The sequence below is a fragment of the Labeo rohita genome, chromosome 21 (assembly GCF_022985175.1).
Source record: "Labeo rohita strain BAU-BD-2019 chromosome 21, IGBB_LRoh.1.0, whole genome shotgun sequence".
In the NCBI taxonomy this organism is placed as follows: Eukaryota; Metazoa; Chordata; class Actinopteri; order Cypriniformes; family Cyprinidae; genus Labeo; species Labeo rohita.
Genome location: NC_066889.1, coordinates 17527968 through 17547184, shown reverse-complemented (window position 1 = coordinate 17547184; position 19217 = coordinate 17527968). Strand labels below are relative to the sequence as shown.

General features: G+C 38.0%; 1 protein-coding gene across 2 annotated transcripts in view; it reads right to left on the bottom strand.

Moving 5' to 3' along the window:
* Window positions 1-9918: 9918 nt before the first annotated feature.
* nectin3b (nectin cell adhesion molecule 3b) overlaps window positions 9919-19217 on the bottom strand; it is an 87775-nt gene continuing 78476 nt past the window's right edge. Inside the window, exons 7-8 of one of the 2 annotated variants that reach the window (XM_051093227.1) lie at window positions 13451-13553; window positions 12210-12479 (exon numbers count right to left, since the gene is read on the bottom strand). In XM_051093227.1, the coding sequence (XP_050949184.1) occupies window positions 12312-12479; window positions 13451-13553 (271 nt within the window). In that variant the 3' untranslated portion in view covers window positions 12210-12311. Of the gene's footprint in view, window positions 12480-13450; window positions 13554-19217 lie in introns of both variants that reach the window. The other variant, XM_051093228.1, reaches the window with a different exon arrangement.

The following is a 19217-nucleotide window of genomic DNA, read 5'->3' as shown; positions in this document are numbered from 1 at the left end:
ACTTGATTTTTTCTGAAATATTGTTCAGAATATATTGTTGTATCTTCACTGCTCAAAATTTAAAAAGAATATTAGCTGTAGGTAAACTAACATGTTTGACAAAATAACTAAAGCATTTAAACAAAAACCGTTTGGAATTTTGTGGGAAACAGATCAAAATTAAGAGAATGGTAACCACTGTAGCACGAAAGAAGGTTACAACAAACATTTTGGAGGGTTCGGCTGTCAGAAATTAGTAGGAAGTGTAGAGGCCCTTGCTTTAAATGACTTCAGCACATCTGCAGCCGCAGGACATCACTAGGTTCTCACACTTCGCTGGTGTGATCTTGGTTCACCCTTCTTCCACTCTCTTCCATAGTTCGCTAACTGTAGTGGGTTTCTTAGCCTAACTTTGTTGCCAAGAATTGTTCAGAGATTTTTAGTCGAGCTTAGATCATGACCTGGCCATTTCATTATTTCAGTGTTCTTCAACGAACCGGTTTACTAGTTTTGCCGTGTAACGGGGCATTGTCTTGCATGAAAATTGCAGGCTAATGGAGAGATGCTTACAGGGAAGCAACTGCATGTTGCTGAAGGAGGTTCTGATAAACATTTGGATTCACCCTACCATGTAGCTGTATAACAGGCCCAACTCTGCTTCAAAAACCATCCTCTAAACCATGACAATTCCTCCTCCACCTTTCACTGACTTCTTTACATACTTGGGCTTCAGTCTTTCCTCAGTCTGATGCCAAATAAAATGTTTCCCATCAGACCCAAATGAATGAAACTTGCTCTCATCACTAAAATGAACTTTGGACCAGTTCTCCTCTCTCTACACAACATGTTCCTCAGCAAAGGTGAGCTTAGCCTTTTGATTATTTCTTCTGGTGAGAGGCTTGGTCACTGCAGGGTGTGCTTTCAGTCGAACTTCTCTTAAACATGCTGAGACAGATCCTTACCCTGTTCAGCATTGAACTGGCAAGCAATTCCAGCTGCAGTGTTGAACCCATTTCCCATTGAGAGTCTCTGCATTATACTGTCTTCTCTTACATGGACGACCAGCCATTTCGGGGCACTTGAATGAATTAGCGTCATTGTAAACCTGCAATATTTGAGAAATCAGATTTGGAACGACCAGCTTCTCTTACAATAGCTGAATGGCTCATCCCTTTGACCTTCATCTGGACAACCTCCAGTCACCTTAAGGCCAGGCCACACCAAACAGCTTCTAAACCAAAAAGCTGCATTTGAACACACTGCACAGACCGCAGCCAACTGAAAACTAACATGTGCATTCTGTGCCTGCATGAGAAGATTTATCTGTCAATGACAGCAGCTTTTAATAGTATGTATTCGTCATTCAATGAGAGAAACCAAAACAATGATATACCAGATATACGAAACGTAAACAAAGCAGCGCTTGATTAATATTTTGAACATCAGTCACGTTGATAACTTTCTTTATTTTAAGCAGCTCATGTTATTATGTAAATATTCGCATATTGGAATGCATGGATAAGATCACATAACATCAGAACAGCCTGTGCCGTCTTTATTTACTTGCTCGTTTTCATCACTTTCGCTTTATTCTTAAGCTAAACTGAACATAACATCAGAGTTCTCACGACGCAGATTCGGCTGTCCCAGACGAAAGACTGGCATGAAACAATCGTGTCAGTTTCTGTGATCGTGGCTCCTAATCTGTGGTCCTATGTCGTACAGTGAGAGAGGTTCAAAGACGGCTGTTATTATGGTCTCACAAGCAAAGATAGCCTACGATCATTTTCTGACAGGGTCAAAAATTCAGCCCGATCATCGCACGGTGTGTTTGCTGCCACGACCCACGTTTACTGACCAGAAAATAAAAATGCGATATGAAATCAACGTGTTAAGATAAATTCAAATAGGACTAAGCAGTGACCTTGAAATTTAGGAAACTACAGGTTGTTCTCTAATTTTAAACATTTTTTTCAATAACATCTTGAAACTCCATAATTCTATGAATTGCAAAACACCCCTTTGCTAGAAAAAATGGAATATGATAAACTGACCATAATTTTCAATAAATTTTCACCTGCAGCTAGATAACCTTAGTGGCATGTTTAAATAAGCAGATTTCATAACAGCAAGGTATAAAAGCACATGAATATGAATCAACAGACTCCCCCAAACTTTCTCACATCATCAAGCCATCCTTCTTGTTGAGCCATGTGTCAGTGTTTTTCTTTTTTCTTTACTTATCTTCTGCTGATCTGAAATGCATAACTGCACTTTCTGCTTAGATTAGTGATACATAATAAATGGAACAATAGGGAAAACACAAAATCCAAAGTTTGTAATTGATCACAATTTGACATGCAAACAAAATCCACAAACAATCGTGTACATAATGTGAGTTAAGATTTAAAAACACCCCCAAAAATGTACATTTCCATTCTTCACAAACACGATATATTTTTTTCCAAACCCCCGTTCATAAAGCAAAAAAATAAGAAGGATAATAAGCTATAATTTTGTCCATGATGACATCCTTACAGATGATTCTGCCAACACGTTTTGGGATTGTGGTTGTACAAAAGCAGCAGAGGGAAATACTATCTCGAGTACGTCAGCATGAACGAGCTCTACTTCTCGCACTTGACCAGAAACATCTGCAACTAAACAAAATAAATAACTAAACAGAAAATAACTCAAAAGTGACAGAAAATGAAGAATCGATTGGCCATGCAATTCATCAGCAGCCATCAGACACAAACAACACGAGATTCCAGCTGAATCAGACACAGATACACGCACCTTGAGTCAATTAAAGAACACTAAGCCGTGTACTCTCAATTGATAGAACATGATCTCACAGCGGGATTTGCCCAGCGGCATTATGGGAAAGAAGTGGAAGTAGTGCACTACATTTAAGCGCTGGACATTCTCACTATTCCTACATGAGGCTGTCTGGCCAAAGATGCCGTAATTGAGTTTAAGAGAAAGTGCTTTCACAGCAAGAACTGCGTCATGGAGAGATCACTGCAAGGTGAGTCACAGAAATCTCCTTTTATGGGACAGGAAAGTGGACACGTTCTGGCTGAAATGAATGACATTACTAATTCACTTCATAAAAAGAACAATCATTCATCGCTTGTTTAATATTATTGATTGTCTAAATGGATCTTTGCTCCGTTACAAATGCCTGTTCATTGATCATACGCTCCAATGTTTCTTTCTATATTGATGTGCACTCTTTGCTGAGAGCTCTTGTACATTTACAGCACCCATCTCAGTTAGACGCAGATGTCAACAACAAATAGAGGTTTTCATACTTTCCAAACTACTGGCCTAACCTTTTTGACTTGTAATTTTATAGCGAGCAATTTCAATTAAGAGTTAAACTCCTTCTCGCAGTCCTTCTGGCTTTGTGAAAGCCGCTTCAATGATCTCATTCACTGAGCTGAAATGCCACAATGGCCCCAGATAATCACTGGGACAGACTGAGAGAGAATCTCTTTGTTCCTGAGAGAGGGAAATTATTCAAGGAAACTTCTGAAAAAGGGAATGCACTGTAAACCGGGAATATCTCGGACTGTCGCAGCTGTCCCTGCGGATACATCCGTCCGGAACGCCACAGGCCGAATAGTGTGGAGATTATGTAGCTATCAGCAGGGATACAGTAGGTCCACTAATGTCTCAATCATACTGCGACTGTATGAGGCAGCTGTTTTTCGTATTGCATTTAAGCTCCTTTCAGAGTGTCATTTGTTTGGACTATCTTTACTTTGAGATGTTCATTAGGAGGTTTGAAGGTCAAATGAAGCACAATCACAGAGGAAGCTGTGAAAATAGTCAGAGAAAAACAACTGGAGAGGCCTGTGCAGAGGCGATCTTTAGGGAATGGATGGACAAATGGAGAAATAGCAGGACAACTGAGTGAGAGAGAGCGGGGGAGAGAGAGGGGAACGATGACGTATTTAGACATTGAGCAGAATCAATCGTTCACGTGACCATCCCCCACCACCACAGGGCACCTTGATCCCTCCGGTGTTAACAAAACACTTGCATACATATATTCACCTTTATAACACCAGATGTATTCTCTACAATCTCGGTGTCCGAGGCTGAATTGCCTCGACATTCACTAACAAAGAAAAATGTATGCTATTTTTGGGTTGCTGTAAAAAAATGGAGAAGAAAAAAGAAAGCCTCTCTCTTCCAACGGCCAGAACGGAACCGAGAAAAACTCATAAATAATGATTAGAAAGGAAGAGAAGTTGGGCGAAGCAGTCTCACAGTTTCAGTGCAATAAGGGCAGTGCCTGACATAGCTGGGTTTAACAGCAGAGAAATCACAAGGGTGTCTGGGAAAGAAAGACGCAGCACCATGTTATACTGTAAAGAACGTTTTGTATAGATTTGAATACAGTCATTGCATACTGCTGTGGTTTTGCTTCAGGTTTTTCCTGGGGACATTACATTGTGTTTTTCTACACTGCCGCTCAATGTGTAAAATATTGTAAAATATTCTTAAAATTTAAAATACCAATTTTCTATTTTAATGTACTTTAAAAAATTTATTCCTGTAATGCAAAGCTGAATTTTCAGCATCATTATTCCAGTTTTCAGTGCATGTTCCTTCAGAAATCATTCTAATATGTTGATTTATTATCCATGTTGGAAACAGTTGCGATGCTTCATAGTGATACTTTTTTAGGATATCTTTGATGAATATAAAGTTAAAAAGAAAAAAGAAATCTTTATATAAACAATATAAGTCTTTACTATCACTTTCTGTCAATTTAACACATCCTTGCGGAATAAAAGTGTTAATTTAAAAAATAAAGAAAAAAATTACCCCAAAGTTTTAAACAGTAGTGTATATTGTTACAAAATATTTTAGTTTTAAATAAATGCTGTTCTTTTAAGGTTTTTATTCATTAAAGAATCTTGGAAAAAGTATTAGATTATAATAAATAAATACAAAAAAATAGTTTCCAACTTTTGTAAGTCAGCATATTAGAATGATTTCTAAAAGATCATGTGACAATGAAAACTGGAGTAATGATGCAGAAAATTCAGATTTGCATCATAGAAATTAATATATTTTATTAAAATGGAAAACCATTATTTTACATTCCAATAATATTTCACAATATTACTGTTTTTTTCTGTATTTTCAATCTAATAAATGCAGCCTTGCCGTGCAGAAGAAGCATTACAAATTTTACTGATAACACGTTTTTTCTAATTTGATGCAGTTATTCTAGTGATCCTGATTGTATTAACACTACATGAATATCTGTTTGTTTCATAAGAATATTTCTGTTTGAATAAATAAGCAAAATGTTTTGTTGATAATTTCACCCATCTCACAATCATACTTTTTTTAACCTTACAACTAGATGTCACTGTGTTAAACAATGATGAATAAAGTTTTTGTGAATAATGTTTTTATTTAATTTTCCTATAACACTACAAATCTGTATCTTAAATCTGTATCTTAACAGATTTGTATCTTATCTGGTAATCAGAAGTTCTACCCACACTTGCAGTCTTCACACCTACTTGAACACTAAAGCCAAACAGGAAGTACATCATGCAAGTAGATAAGCAGTCAAGAGAGAAAAGATTTTAAATGTGGGTACTGAAGCGAGAATGAATCTGTTTGGTTCACTGATTGACTCATTAAAAGGACTGATTCATAAGAGTCATTTGCCTCGTGACCCTTCACTTGAGAACCACTTTTACTTTAATAATAACACACTCACAGCCATAAGCTGAATTATTGTGTCTCTCCATTACTGCATTTTTATTGCCAAAAGACAACAGGCACTTACTGGTGGCAGGCTTTATAAACAGCTGTTTTTCATCTAGACGTGAGATAAATGTGTATGATTTTAAGTTCTGCAGCAGCTGTCTGGCTCCTCTTTATAATCTCTTTAGGAAGTCATGATGAACCGCAGTGTCCCATATACTGACACAAATCAATGGGTGAATGAATGACTCTGCATATCTTTTCATCTGTCTTCATCTGATATCTTATTAGACAACAAAAAATATGAGTCAGCAAGTAAGAGGAATGTTATTTCACTGTCCACTGAAATGGGACCAATCTAGATGTGATTGATGAAGTCCTTATCACACTGTATAAACGAAGCATAATGTACCTGGAGAAAACCATCCATTATTATGCTCAGCTCGACCCGGACGCTGTCATCTTCGCTTCATGGGCTGTCATTTCCGGCGTTGTGCAAGATCATGCTAGTGTCTTGTTTTGCTATGCCAACTAAAATAGATCCAAAATAATCCGCTGTGCGTCTCTGAGGGACGTGAAGTGGCGTTTAATTCCTGAATGAATCATTTTGGAAGGATTAGGTTGTTTAAATAAGTCACACGTTGACATCGACTGGCTAATGCTGATATATCATGATTTTATCCACTTATTTTTTACTATTCGCGTCCACCGTCCAGTTGTAACCTTACGCGAGGCTTCCGTTGTATTTTACCGGTACAAAAACGGGTCATTGTGCTTTTTATTGCAAACTGATATTTGTTATCATATTATTTTAATATATTATAATCATAAACGCAATGGATTATCGAGGAAATAGCTTTATCTTTTACAAACTGCTTACTTTCATACTTTATTCTTTAACGCATAAGTGTATGGGTGACTTCCGGTTGATTAGCCACTATAGGGAAATAATAATAAGAATAACAACAGTAAACAGTAAAACCATTTGCGCTACAAACCAGTGTATTTATAATTAAGATAATACATTAAAATAATATGGTAAGACACACTAATTTGCAATATCAAGCAGCAAAATAAGCTGTTTTGTACAGCTAAAAATAGTTAGATGCGGGTAGGATGCATAAAATTACCATAAAATTTAATTTTCCCGCTCTTATTTGAAAAATAAGGAGGATAGAAGACTGTTCAATGTTTTATGTCACAATACTTTTTTTTCTTGAAATTTTGAGTTTATATTTTACAATTCGGACCTTAGAATTGTGAGATATCAACTAATTCTGAAAAGTCTGAAAAGTGAGATACAAGCACACAGTTGCAAGAAAAAAAACAGCAAATCCTTGAACCCACTCTGTATTCTACTGTCTTTCCTCTTAGTACATGAAGAGATTTACCACAGAAATAAGCCACGTTTGATGTTCCTTTGTCTAAAAATTTGTCTGTCAAGAACGTTGCATCCCAGTCCTAACCTGAGCTCAGAGTTACCTCAGCTATTCCTGTTCCTCACGTCAGCTCTGTCCCTTAAAGACAACGGGGTGACTTTCAGCTCTGAAGGAGAAAAGAGAAGGAAAGGAGGAGGCCTATAGCACCTCCTGCTCCATCGTCATAAATCTGTAATGTTGGACTATGCTAACCATCCCCCCACTGCCCCCCCTCTCCTCTTCTCCCTTCTCCTCTGTGGGGCTGTAAATCTGCGCTGGACGGTCACTCTGGGGCCGGCTGACTTAATAGTTTAATGGCCGTAGAGCGTGGCAGGTGTCCAATATGGCTGCCGTTGACTGCATCTCCATTACGTGTCAGCGTTAAAGGTGGGTTCAGAATGCAAAAGAAGGAGATGGAGACAGACAGACAGACATTGCAGATGGTTCCAGTTCTAATAAAGTTAACCAGTCTCCTGATAACAGTTGCAGGACAGAATTTTTGGATGTGCTTTGCTGTGTTAAGAGACACTTTATGGCCCTACTTCATACTTCAGCATCACGCCAGTGATGGTCCACGTTAATCTAAAGTGACAAATGACATTTCACAAGCAACTAGAAGAAATTTTCCTGCATTCCCTGCTGGTTTTTAGAATTCACATAGATACTCAGTAAGAAGGCTAATGTAAAGCAGACTCTGTATATGCACTTAAAGTGGTCTGTATAGTTTAAAGGATTAGTCCACTTCCAGAACAAAAACTTACAGATAATATACTCACCCCCTTGTCATCCAAGGTGCTCATGTCTTTCTTTCTTCAGTCGTAAAGAAATTATGTTTTTTGAGGAAAACATTTCAGAATTTCTTTCCATGTAATGGACTTCCATGGTGCCCCCAAAATCTGAACGTCCAAAATGCAGTTTAAAGGGCTCTAAACTTATCTAGTCTTATCTAGTGAAACGATTGGTTATTTTCTAAAAAAATTACAATTTATATACTTTTCAACCTGCAACGCTCGTCTTGTCTAGCTCTGTGTGAACTGTTTTTAACCCCGTCATGACAGTTGGGGTACGTCTAAAAACTCCCGTCTCATCAAAATCGTCCTTTCTCAGAATGTATATTCTCTGACATAATATTAGGACACTTTGAAATACCATATGACCTGCTCTTTAATACAATTAAAATGCTAATAAATGCATAAAATCAATACATCATATTTCTTTTTTTTTATTTTCTCCCCTTAATAACTATTGTTTCTGTTTGTTTCCCAGATTGTTTAAAAGAAAATAATTAAAAACAAACAGCTCTGTCATAATTATAGCACACTTAAGGAAATATCTTACCTGGGGGCCCTTTGGGCCAAAAAGTTGACAACCATCATAAATGTGGTTTATATGACTCAATACCAAGTTTTCTGAAGCTACATGTTAGCTTAGTGTAAGAAACCGACTGAAAATTTAAATTTAACAATCCATGAAGAAATAAACAAGACCAATTGTGAACCAAATCAATGTTTTACTTGTAAATTCCAACTCCTAAAGCAGATTTGTTCACGATTTTGATATCACCATCATAAACAATGAACTGACATGACGACGGTGAGTAAATGTCATCGTAATTTTTATTTTTGTGTGAACTGTCGGTTGAAGATATTAATTTACACTGTAGTTAACCAAAAACGTTTCATGCTTGGTGGAATGTAAAGAGGAGCTCAATGTCTACATATTATAAAGCTCCCAAAGGTTTCGTTCTCCGAAGATACCATTGGAAAAATATTTATGCAACATTCCACATTGTGTCTAGAGTCTCGCAAAAGTGAGACCTTTGCTGGAACGAAAGAGCGTTTGCTTATCCAGAACAAATACGAAATCTCTCACGTGAAAATTATAGACCCAAGCACCTCAAATCCCTCAGAAGGCTTCTTAATGTGGAGAAATATCAGATCCACCGCAGGTCAGACACACAAACAAGAGATCAGGAGACAAAACTTGAAAGGATATACAAGCTCTGTCAAGAAACGGTGGATGAGCGCATATATCAAAGCACGGCTGTCTCTGGTTTGTATTAGGTGATGAGAAGGCTGTTGTATTATTGTGGGCTCGGTAATAGATTTGGACTGAGACGTGCACCTTTATTAGTCTAACTGGATTAATCTTGGATGAGTCCAACCTTACACTTTATTGTGGGACTGACACATTTTTATATAGCGATGGTGGATGCATTCCAGAAAGGTGACTCACAGTTGCAATAAACAATGCTCTCATTGAGTGTTTGGGGGTCCACTGGCTGACATTTCCCCGAACGGTGGGGCCAGAATAGTATAGATTGCTCCCTGGTGGCCGCCACCTCATTAAAAGCCTGCTGTTTAATGGCCTTGCCCATCCAGTTGCCCAGCAGATAACCGGTTTGTTTACCTACAACACAAGTCATAAGTTGACATGCAGACAGAAGTCTGTGCCGAAAGCCTCTTACTAGCACTCCCGCCGCCCCATTCGCTGTCTCTCGCGCCTTCCCAGAGAGCATTTTGCGGTCTGAGATTTTCCATCATCGACTGGGGAAAGTTGTCCAGCAGCCTTGATGACTATAGAGCAGCGTTTTAAGCATTCATCAGGTTTTACAACCTATATTTGACTCTGTCTAATAAGATTGTGTGTGGATTTTAGAAGTAGCAGCGCAGTCTAGTCTTTTATATTAGGCCTATAACTCCAGTTAGTTATTTTAGATGGACAATGACGTCATTTGATAATGTACTGCAATAAAACAGGTCTCATATGTACTGGTTACATCACTTTATTTGATTATCGGTATGATGTAATGCAAAGATTGCTTTGGTTATGAGATTCAAAATTCACGCTTCACTACATCAACTGAAAAAAGTGAACATGATCTTACTGAGCTTAAACATTTGAAAAAGCCTCTATTCACAGTTTATTGTAAAGTACACTGATTATGAGCTTAGATATTTACATGGTACATAATACAGTACTGTATCTACACACATACTGTAAGTACATACAGCGCCTTGTGAAAGTATTCATACCCCTTCATTTTTTTTACAGTTTTATGTTGCAGCCTTATGTTAAACTGCTTTAAATGACTTTTTTCCCCACATCAGTCTTCACTCCATACACTATAATGACAAAGCACAAAACAGGTTAGTAACAACTTTGCAAATTTATTAGAAATAAAAAACTAAAATAATTCCATTGCATAAGTATTCACACCCTTTTCTGGGACACTTGAAATTTAGCTCAGGAGCACTCATATTGCTTGTAGATGTTACTACATTTTGAGTAGAGTTAAACTGTGGCAAATTCATTTGAATGAGTATGATTTGGTAACTATACCTGCAGAGCTCAGAAACAGGCTTGCGTCAAAGCACAGATCTGGGGAAGAGTTTGGGGAAAAATTCTGTTGCATTGAAGGTTCACAGAAGCATGTAGCCTCCATTATCCGTAATGGAAAGACGTTTGGAACAACTAGGAGTCTTCCTAGAGCTGGCCTCCTGGCCAAACTGAGCATTTGATGGAGAGTCTTGGTTAGAGTGGTAACCAAGAAGCTGATGGTCACTCTAGTTGAGCTCCATGATCACATATGCTTGGAATTTACAAAAAAAAAAAACAAAAAAAAGCACCTAAAGGACCATCAGATTGTGAGGAACAAGATTCTCTGGTCTGATGAACCTCAAGTCCAAGCATCTTGTTTGAAGGAAACCAGGCACTGCTCATCACCTCCACAGTACCATCCCAATGCACTTCATGCTGTGGGGCTGTTTTTCAGCGGCAGGGGTTGAGGGACTCGTCAGAGTAGAAGGAAAGCTTAATCCACCAAAATACTGAGATAGCTTTAATGAAAACCCAGTCCAGAGCATTCAGGACGTCAGACTGGGCAGAAGGTTCACCTTCCAACAGGACAATGACCCTAAGGACACAGCAAGTGGCTTATAGACAACTCTGTGAATGTCCTTGAGTGGCCCAGCCAGAGCCTTGGCTTGAACGCAAGCAAATATTTCTGGAGAAACCTGAAAATGTCTGCCAGCCCCCATTCAAGCTGACAAGAGCTTGAGAGCTGAAAAGGTGAGGTGAAGAATGGCAGATAATTGCCAAATGCAGATGTGCAAAGCCTGTCGCATCATACCGAAAAAGACTTGAGGCTGTAAAGGTGCTTTAATGAAGTGCTGAGGTAAGGGTATGAATACTTATGCAATGTACTTATTTCAGTGTTTTACTTGTAATAAATCTGTGAAGTTGTCACTGTTTTTTGCTTTGTCATTGTGGTGTGTGGAGTGTAGATGTGGGGAAAAAACTAATTTAAAGCAGTTTAACATAAGATATAAAACATGAAAACAATAAAGGGAATACTTTTGCAAGGCACTGTAAGCATGTGCCTTCTGATATAAATTCACATCTATACTCTTAAAAATAAAGGTTCCAATAGAGGGTTTTCACAGTGATGTCATAGAAGAACCATTCTGGGCTCCCCAAACAACCTTTCAGTAAACAGTTCATAAAAGAACAATTTTTATTAGAGCGAAGAACATTTGAACAATCTAAAAACCTTTTTTATGCTATAAAGCACATTGTTTCCAATGGAACATTTCCATGGATGTGAAAAGTTCTTCAACCATAGATACCAATAAAGGACCTTTATTTTTAAGCGTTATGTACATCACAGTGTAAACAAGAAAACTTATGGCAAATGACCTCTAGCAGTCATAAGCCAATTGCCACCTAAAAGGACAACTGATCTACAATGAATAAAAATAACACTTTATCAAGGACAAAAGTCATTGTGTAATGGAACATAAGATTAAAACAATCAAACAAAGAGCAATGATCCCTAAAGAAAAATAACATTTTGTACAGTCTTGGACATTTCAGTTGTAGTCGTCCTCAGTTTGACCACTAGATTTAAAATATGAGTGAACAAAGAGACTCATATAGACAGCCTAGGTCATTTATTTTATATTGGACTACACTGCATGTTAAACAAGCCAGACCTATTACATATATGCTGCCAGGGTTTTTACTGTGCATTATATAGAACTTGTATATACACCAGTAATAGTTCAGTGTTGTAATTACCGTATAGCGGTGATTTTGTTTTGCTCCCAGTATTCTCGTAAACAGTTTTCACTTTGGGGCTGGCAGTGCGCTGCAGTTGACATGAGGACGCCGTCACACGTAGTGTTCTCTATGGTTGATGTAAACACGGTCTGCCCCGTTCTGATGACATATCCACTCCTGATAGGAGAGTGAATGGTGAGTGGGGCTCTGGAGGTCCCTGCGAGCCATCCTGCCTGCCGCCTGTTCAGCCAATTCGTAGCGCCTCTCCATCCGACGAGCCTTTAAAATAACACAACAGATATTATGCAAGTACATACTCATAGAAAAAGGCTAAATATTATTAGCAGCTCCCCTGGGTTCTAATGGTGTTAGACAATGAAATTTACTGTTTAATGAATGCTGTGCCATGACAACAGACAAGACAGAGCAGGTTACTTTTGGTATGAAACTAAGTCTCAACTTTATAATTTAGTCATTCTTTTAAGAAAATCAAACAATAAATGCCATTTTGCGGCTCTTTAGTGTGTTTTGACAGTAGCGCCTCAGTTTAAGTGGCACGTGAACCGATCATCTGTTTCGCTTTGCTGGTTATAGCACAAAATAAACATGAATGAACATCAGAAGGTATCGTTTCAGCTGTGGAAAGACGTCAATTCATACCATTTTTCAAGTTCAAGTCCACAGATGTTAATCTACTCTCCTGTCTGGTTTGTCTGTCAGACAAAATTCGACATTATGATTAGTCAGATCGCCTGTCAATCAAACTACAAGTGAAGAGTCAATTGGCAGCTGTAATTTTTCTCTGCTGAAATACTGAAAACACTTGAACCAGGCTAAAATGGCCTTCTAGTCACCTCAAAACCAGTGAGCTTGGAAGGCCAGCAGACTGACTTTGATTATTTTAAGAAGGTTTTGGCCACTTCTCACAACACCAGCTTGTTTTGGACCAACCTGACCAACGTTTTTGTCTGTGTGGGAGACCATCCAGACCAGTTTAAACCAGCAAACCACCTTGAGGCTGGTGTGTTTTTCAGTAGGGTTATGTGTTGGATGGGTGAAAAAGCCAAAAAAGACAAAAAGAGAAAAAATATGCTGGAAAAAGTGAGCATATAATCGCTCCTTGAATAATAAGGAACATACCAGTGGTCATCTTTCAAATGCAGCCCCATTATAAAGTACCACAAGAGGAGAGTAAATCAGACTGTAGAGACGGGACCCCCACAGAGTAAACAGAGCAGTGTTAGGTTTACCTGAGAGAATGAGGCCACCTGAGGGGCCTGAGAGGCCAGTGGGATGGCAGGAGGTCTCTCTGTATATGGAGGAGGAGGCTTGTGAGTTGGAGGGAGGTCAATCCTGTAGAGGGACGAAAACCAACAACAATCAGAGGACGTATATCACTGATTGTAGATGTTGCATGACTCACAAGCTTACAGTGGCCCTAAAGTATCTGGACACATTTAAGCCACACCTCAATGTGCAGTTGAGGTCAAAAGTTTACATACACCTTGCAGAATATGCAAAATGTTACTTATTTTACCAAAAATAAGAGTGATCATACAAAATGCGATGTGATTTTTTATGTAGCACTGACCTGAATAAGATATTTCACATAAAAGACGGTTTACATATAGTCCACAAGAGAAAACAATTAGTTGAATATATAAAAATGACCCCTTTCAAAATTTTATATACACTTGATTCTTAATACTGTGTTGTTACCTGAATGATCCACAGCTGTATTTTTTTTTTGTTTAATGATAGTTGTTCATGAGTCCCCTGTTCGTCCTGAACAGTTAAACCGCCCGCTGTTCTTCAGAAAAATTCTTAAGGTCCTACAAATTTTTGTGTTTTTGAACCCTTTCCATCAATGACTGTATGATTTTAAGATCCGTCTTTTCACACTGAAGACAACTGAGGGACTCATATGCAACTATTACAGAAGGTTCAAACGTTCACTGATGCTTCAGAAAGAAAAACAATGCATTAAGAGCCGAGGGGTGAAAACTTTTGAACAGAATGAAGATGTGTACATTTTTCTTCCTTTGCCTAAATATCATATTTTTTTCATTTAGTACTGCCCTTCAGAAGCTACAGAGGGTACTTACAAGTTTCCCAGAAGACAAAACATGTTCAATTTATCCTGATCTTTAAATTCAAAAAGTTTTCACCCTGGCTTCTGGAGCATCAGTGAGCATTTGAACCTTCTGTAATAGTTGCATATGAGTCCCTCAGTTGTCGTCAGTGTGAAAAGATGAACCTCAAAATCATACAGTCATTGTTGGAAAGGGTTCAAATACACAAAAACGCTGAAAAACCCAAAGAACCCATGGGACCTAAAGGATTTTTCTGAAGAACAGCGGGTAGTTTAACTGTTGAGGACAAACAATGGACTTAGGAACAACTTTCACTAAACAAAAAAAAAGCTCTGGATAATTCAGGTAACAACACAGTATCAAGAATCAAGCGTATGTAAACTTTTGAATGGGTCATTTTTATAAATTCCACTATTATTTTCTCTTGTAGACTATATGTAAACATTTTATGTGAAACATGTTATTCAGGTCATTACAAAATAACATGGAGTTTGTATAATCCCTCTTATTTTGGTAAAATAATTAACATTTTGTAGATTCTGCAAGGTGAATGTGACGTTTTGACCTCAACAATCTGAACATTTTAGCATGGTAATGGATATGACAATGTTAATTGGTCTTGGGAGAACTTCCTACTGTCAACACATACGCTGATACAGTGCTGTGAGTAGCAGATCTATACAGGTGGAGCTGGGGAGGTGGAGGGTTTCAGAATAAGTCTGAAAGTGTGCTGCGAAATGCTCTAGTGAATGTTAACCAGCCATTTAAATGTAAAGCAGGCTCATTGGCTGCGGATATAAAACATTAACCAATCAGCTTGTGCCAAGTAGTTTGATGCTCTGTTAACCAATCGCCCCCACCATCAAGATTTTCATGACAGAATTTGGCATGAAGGTCATTGCATTACATAAAATATTAAAACCAAATGGCATTGATTTTATAGAAATCTAATGTTCAGACACTATTTTCAGGCTAAACATTTCACAAAAAGAAGTTTGTTGGATGATACTATTTTTTAGAGTGACTGTTTTGTCTTGATGTCAGTAAATGGAGGAAATGCTGGTCAGGACCAGACTAAAGTTTGAAATGTGTTTAGTCTGAGGAACAATAACAACCACACCTTGTTTTTGTTCTGGGAACAGAATGAAATTTTTGTCTGTTTTACATCCAGCCGAACTTTTCAAGCTGGACACAAAATAATCACACTTTTAATTTAAGGTTAAATGAATGTGAGAACCCGTGTCCCAGCTCCCACACTTCCCATGCAAGGTGTTACTTTTGACTCAATCACCAGACACTCAAAATGGCCTCCAAGTCTCCAAGCGCCTACAGTCACACTGAAACATACTTTCTCATGCTCTCTAGACCTCTAAACCAAACACAAGCAGGCCACAATGGACCCCATCTAAAGTAACTTTGTGTAGGTACACATGTGGGCGGAGGTGTACATTAGTGATATACATAAATACAACTGGAGCCCATTTTAAAACTCCAAACAATACTGAGAGAAATGAAAACAAGTGACTTTCTATTTTGGTTTGACTTGTGAATCACTACAGTGACTGCAATCAAAAATCACGTCAACTACATTTCTTTTGACCAGTTCCTCATGTGTTAATGTCCTAAACTTCCATAGGATATTTACTTTGAAACTGCAATTTGGACCTGTAACCCGTTGATCCCCATTGAAGTCCACTATATGGAGAAAAATCCTGGAATGTTTTCCTCAAAAACCTTCTTTTTTCGACTAGAGAAAGAAAGACATGAATGAAAGTCATCTTGGATGACATAGGGATGAGTAAATTATCAAGAATTTGTTTTTTTTTGTAAGTGAACTAATCCTTTAAATCCCTTTTTTCACGTCTTGGTTCATACTTTTTCCTCATCCATCATCTCTCTCTGTCATATCTTCCTCGGTTTACTCACTTATTGAGATCACTCTCACTTTGGTATTGATGAGTTTTGACATGATGCAATTGAGTGATGGACTAATGTCTATTGAGCTTCTGCTTTGTAGCTCCAGGCATTGGGAGGTCCTGAGGGTCACCCTGCCCTGACCTTGAATTCCCAGAATGCCTAATATATGAAAAGATACCTTTCCTCACTCCCCGGATTTAGATACTGCCGTATATATGTCTTAAAGGTCATCCACAAAAGGTCAAATAGATAGTCTAGAGCCATTACTGAACAAACAAGGAATCTTAAACCCTCACTGCAAGTTGACAACCAGTGAGAACAAGCTCTTAAAATACAAAGTTCGTTCACACCTCTTTCTTAAAAACCCTTTAGGGAAAACATGTGAACTGTGACCTCTCTTCATACATTTGGCCAAAGTGCATCCATAAGCTCCTCATTCCTCAAGGGATCAGCTTTGCCTTATTTTCAACTTCCTGTGAACATTAATCTCTAACCATTAGTAGTACATTGTTTTGTATAATTGATTTTCAATGGACTATCAGTCTGTCTAATGTGTCCCCTGCCCTCCCTACATGAAGTCTAAACCGGACGGAGATGGAAAAGTGTACAACAGTGTTTTATGACTCATTAAGTCTATATGGACTCACATTAGCATTTCCCATGAAAAGTTATGGCCGAAATAGAGGATTAAAAGCAGTCGATGCGATTCACGGACTGGAGAGAGGATATGGTGAGTGTATTTGTGTAGCATGAGCAGGAAGAGACGCAGACAGGCCTGGATACTCTCACTGGATCCACCTGGATGTCCATAGAGACCAAACGAGGCCACAATTTTGGACTTTGCATCAGAGAGGGAATGAGATTGTGCTGTTTTCATGTATTTTTCTCTCTTTTCATCTCTCTCACGTATTCAATGCACAGTTGAAGGTCAGATTAATTTGTTTTCCTCCTGGAACATTTTCCAATTGTCTTGCTTTTAAGCCAAGTCCTTGACATATAAACTATCTGAATACTTTAAATGCTGCCGCATCATCTAGTGAAGGATTAATTCAAGGTCACTTTAGATGAATAGGAGCTATCAAAACAAAATCAAAACACAAAACCATCATGACTCGGAAATAAATGTAGAAAGCTCACATTAATCCGATCAAAATGCCAAAACCTTTAAAAAATGCCTCTTGAAGCATTTGAAGGAAGCGCATTTTCTCATCCTTTACTATACCGGGTACAATCAGATCTAAATATCAAGAGTTATGTGGACATTTTTTGCTTTCATTCCTGCGAAAGCGCCATGTGTCAGCGTCCCAATACTGCTTATCTCTCGCAGAGTCCCTGCTGTCTCCAGCGCAGAGGCAGAATCATCCATCAGACCCAACCCAGCTGTCCCACCACACTGATCTGCATGCAGCCTGCAGCCAAAGCAAAGCGAAGCCAAGACACACGGTGGCTGAACAGGGATCAGCCGAAACAGATAAGAGCGTCTCTTTCACCTTTTCTGAGAGTGATGCTTCTGAAGTTTCAGAAAGGGCTCACTTCAAGATAGATGATGTTGATAAAGATAGCACAGCAGAAAACAAGTAATAAATTAAAAAGAAGAAGTCAACAATTCAGCAAATTTGAAAACCTTAGGGGGCGTTCACACAGGATGAGTTCTTTTGTAATTGTTTTTATTTAAATAGCCAATTAATTTACACAAATGCCATGAATCTTAATTTCTACTTGCTAGTCGGATGTGGATACTGTTATATTTTAGTAATATTAGTATTTACAGAAAAGAGAGAAAATGTTCATTTTAAATATGTATAGTACTGTTTGTAGTCGGCAAAAAATAGTGATATATATTCTATTTACACTAAGTGAAAAAAGCAGTATTTTCTTAGCAATAATATTAGTATTTATACTACTTAGTGCAAGTGGCTGATATTTGCACCTTACTATTGAAGTACATTATAAATCAGTATACAATAATAACATACTGAGGGTAAATTTTCATTATTATTAAAATTGTTAAATGGATGCCGCCTTATCAGGACAATAAAACCCTCCCTATGCTTACCTCTAACCCTAACCGATAAACACCCGTGGGGCACTTCATTTATTATTTATTTGACACTTTTTGATTACTTCCTTCATTTTATTGAAAATAAATGGCTTTCTGATCTGATATGCGATGTGAAAAGGAAGAAGAACAAGTTCGACAAAAGGTGTTTTCGAACTCGGGTCGATCGCGTCAGAAAGTCACTGTTACACATTTTACCACCTCTGATACTGGAAGCCTTGTTCAACAGCCGTCTTTTGTAATGTTGACAAGCCCAACCCAACGCTATCTCAGAACCAATTAGTACATATTTTACGAGGTGGCTAATTCATATGAATTTATACCTCACTCGATTTGTCTTGACAAATGCCTTTCTGATCTGATATGTGATGTGAAAAGGGAGAAGAATGGGTTTGGCAAAAGGCGGATTTGAACTCGGGTCGATTGCATGAATTCATACGAATTCGTAGCTCGCTCATGTGATTTTGTATGATTTGTCTAGACAAACACCTTTCCGATTTGATATGTGATGTGAAAAGGAAGAACGGGTTTGGCAAAAGGCAGATTCGAACTTGGGTTGATTTCGTCAAAAAGATACTTTTACACGTTTTACCACCTCCGCTTCTAGAAACCTTGTTTAACAGATGCCGCTGTCGCCTCTGGCTTGCTTATTTGGGGACACTTTATCTTCACTTTATCTTCACACAATATTGTATTTTATTTTGTTGTATTTGATTAACTACCTTTTACCTGAAAATTGAGTGTTTACTGTTGCCTTTTGCATTGTTGATGTACTATTTCCTATTTAATACTGTACAGCCGCCTTGTCACAATTCTGTATTGTTAAAGGCGGTATATAAATAAAGGTGATTTGATTTTGATTTAGATGTCTTTTGTAATGTTGACAAGCTCAAACGAAATGAATTCGTACCTCACTTGTACAAGTTTGTACTATTTGTCTAGACAAAT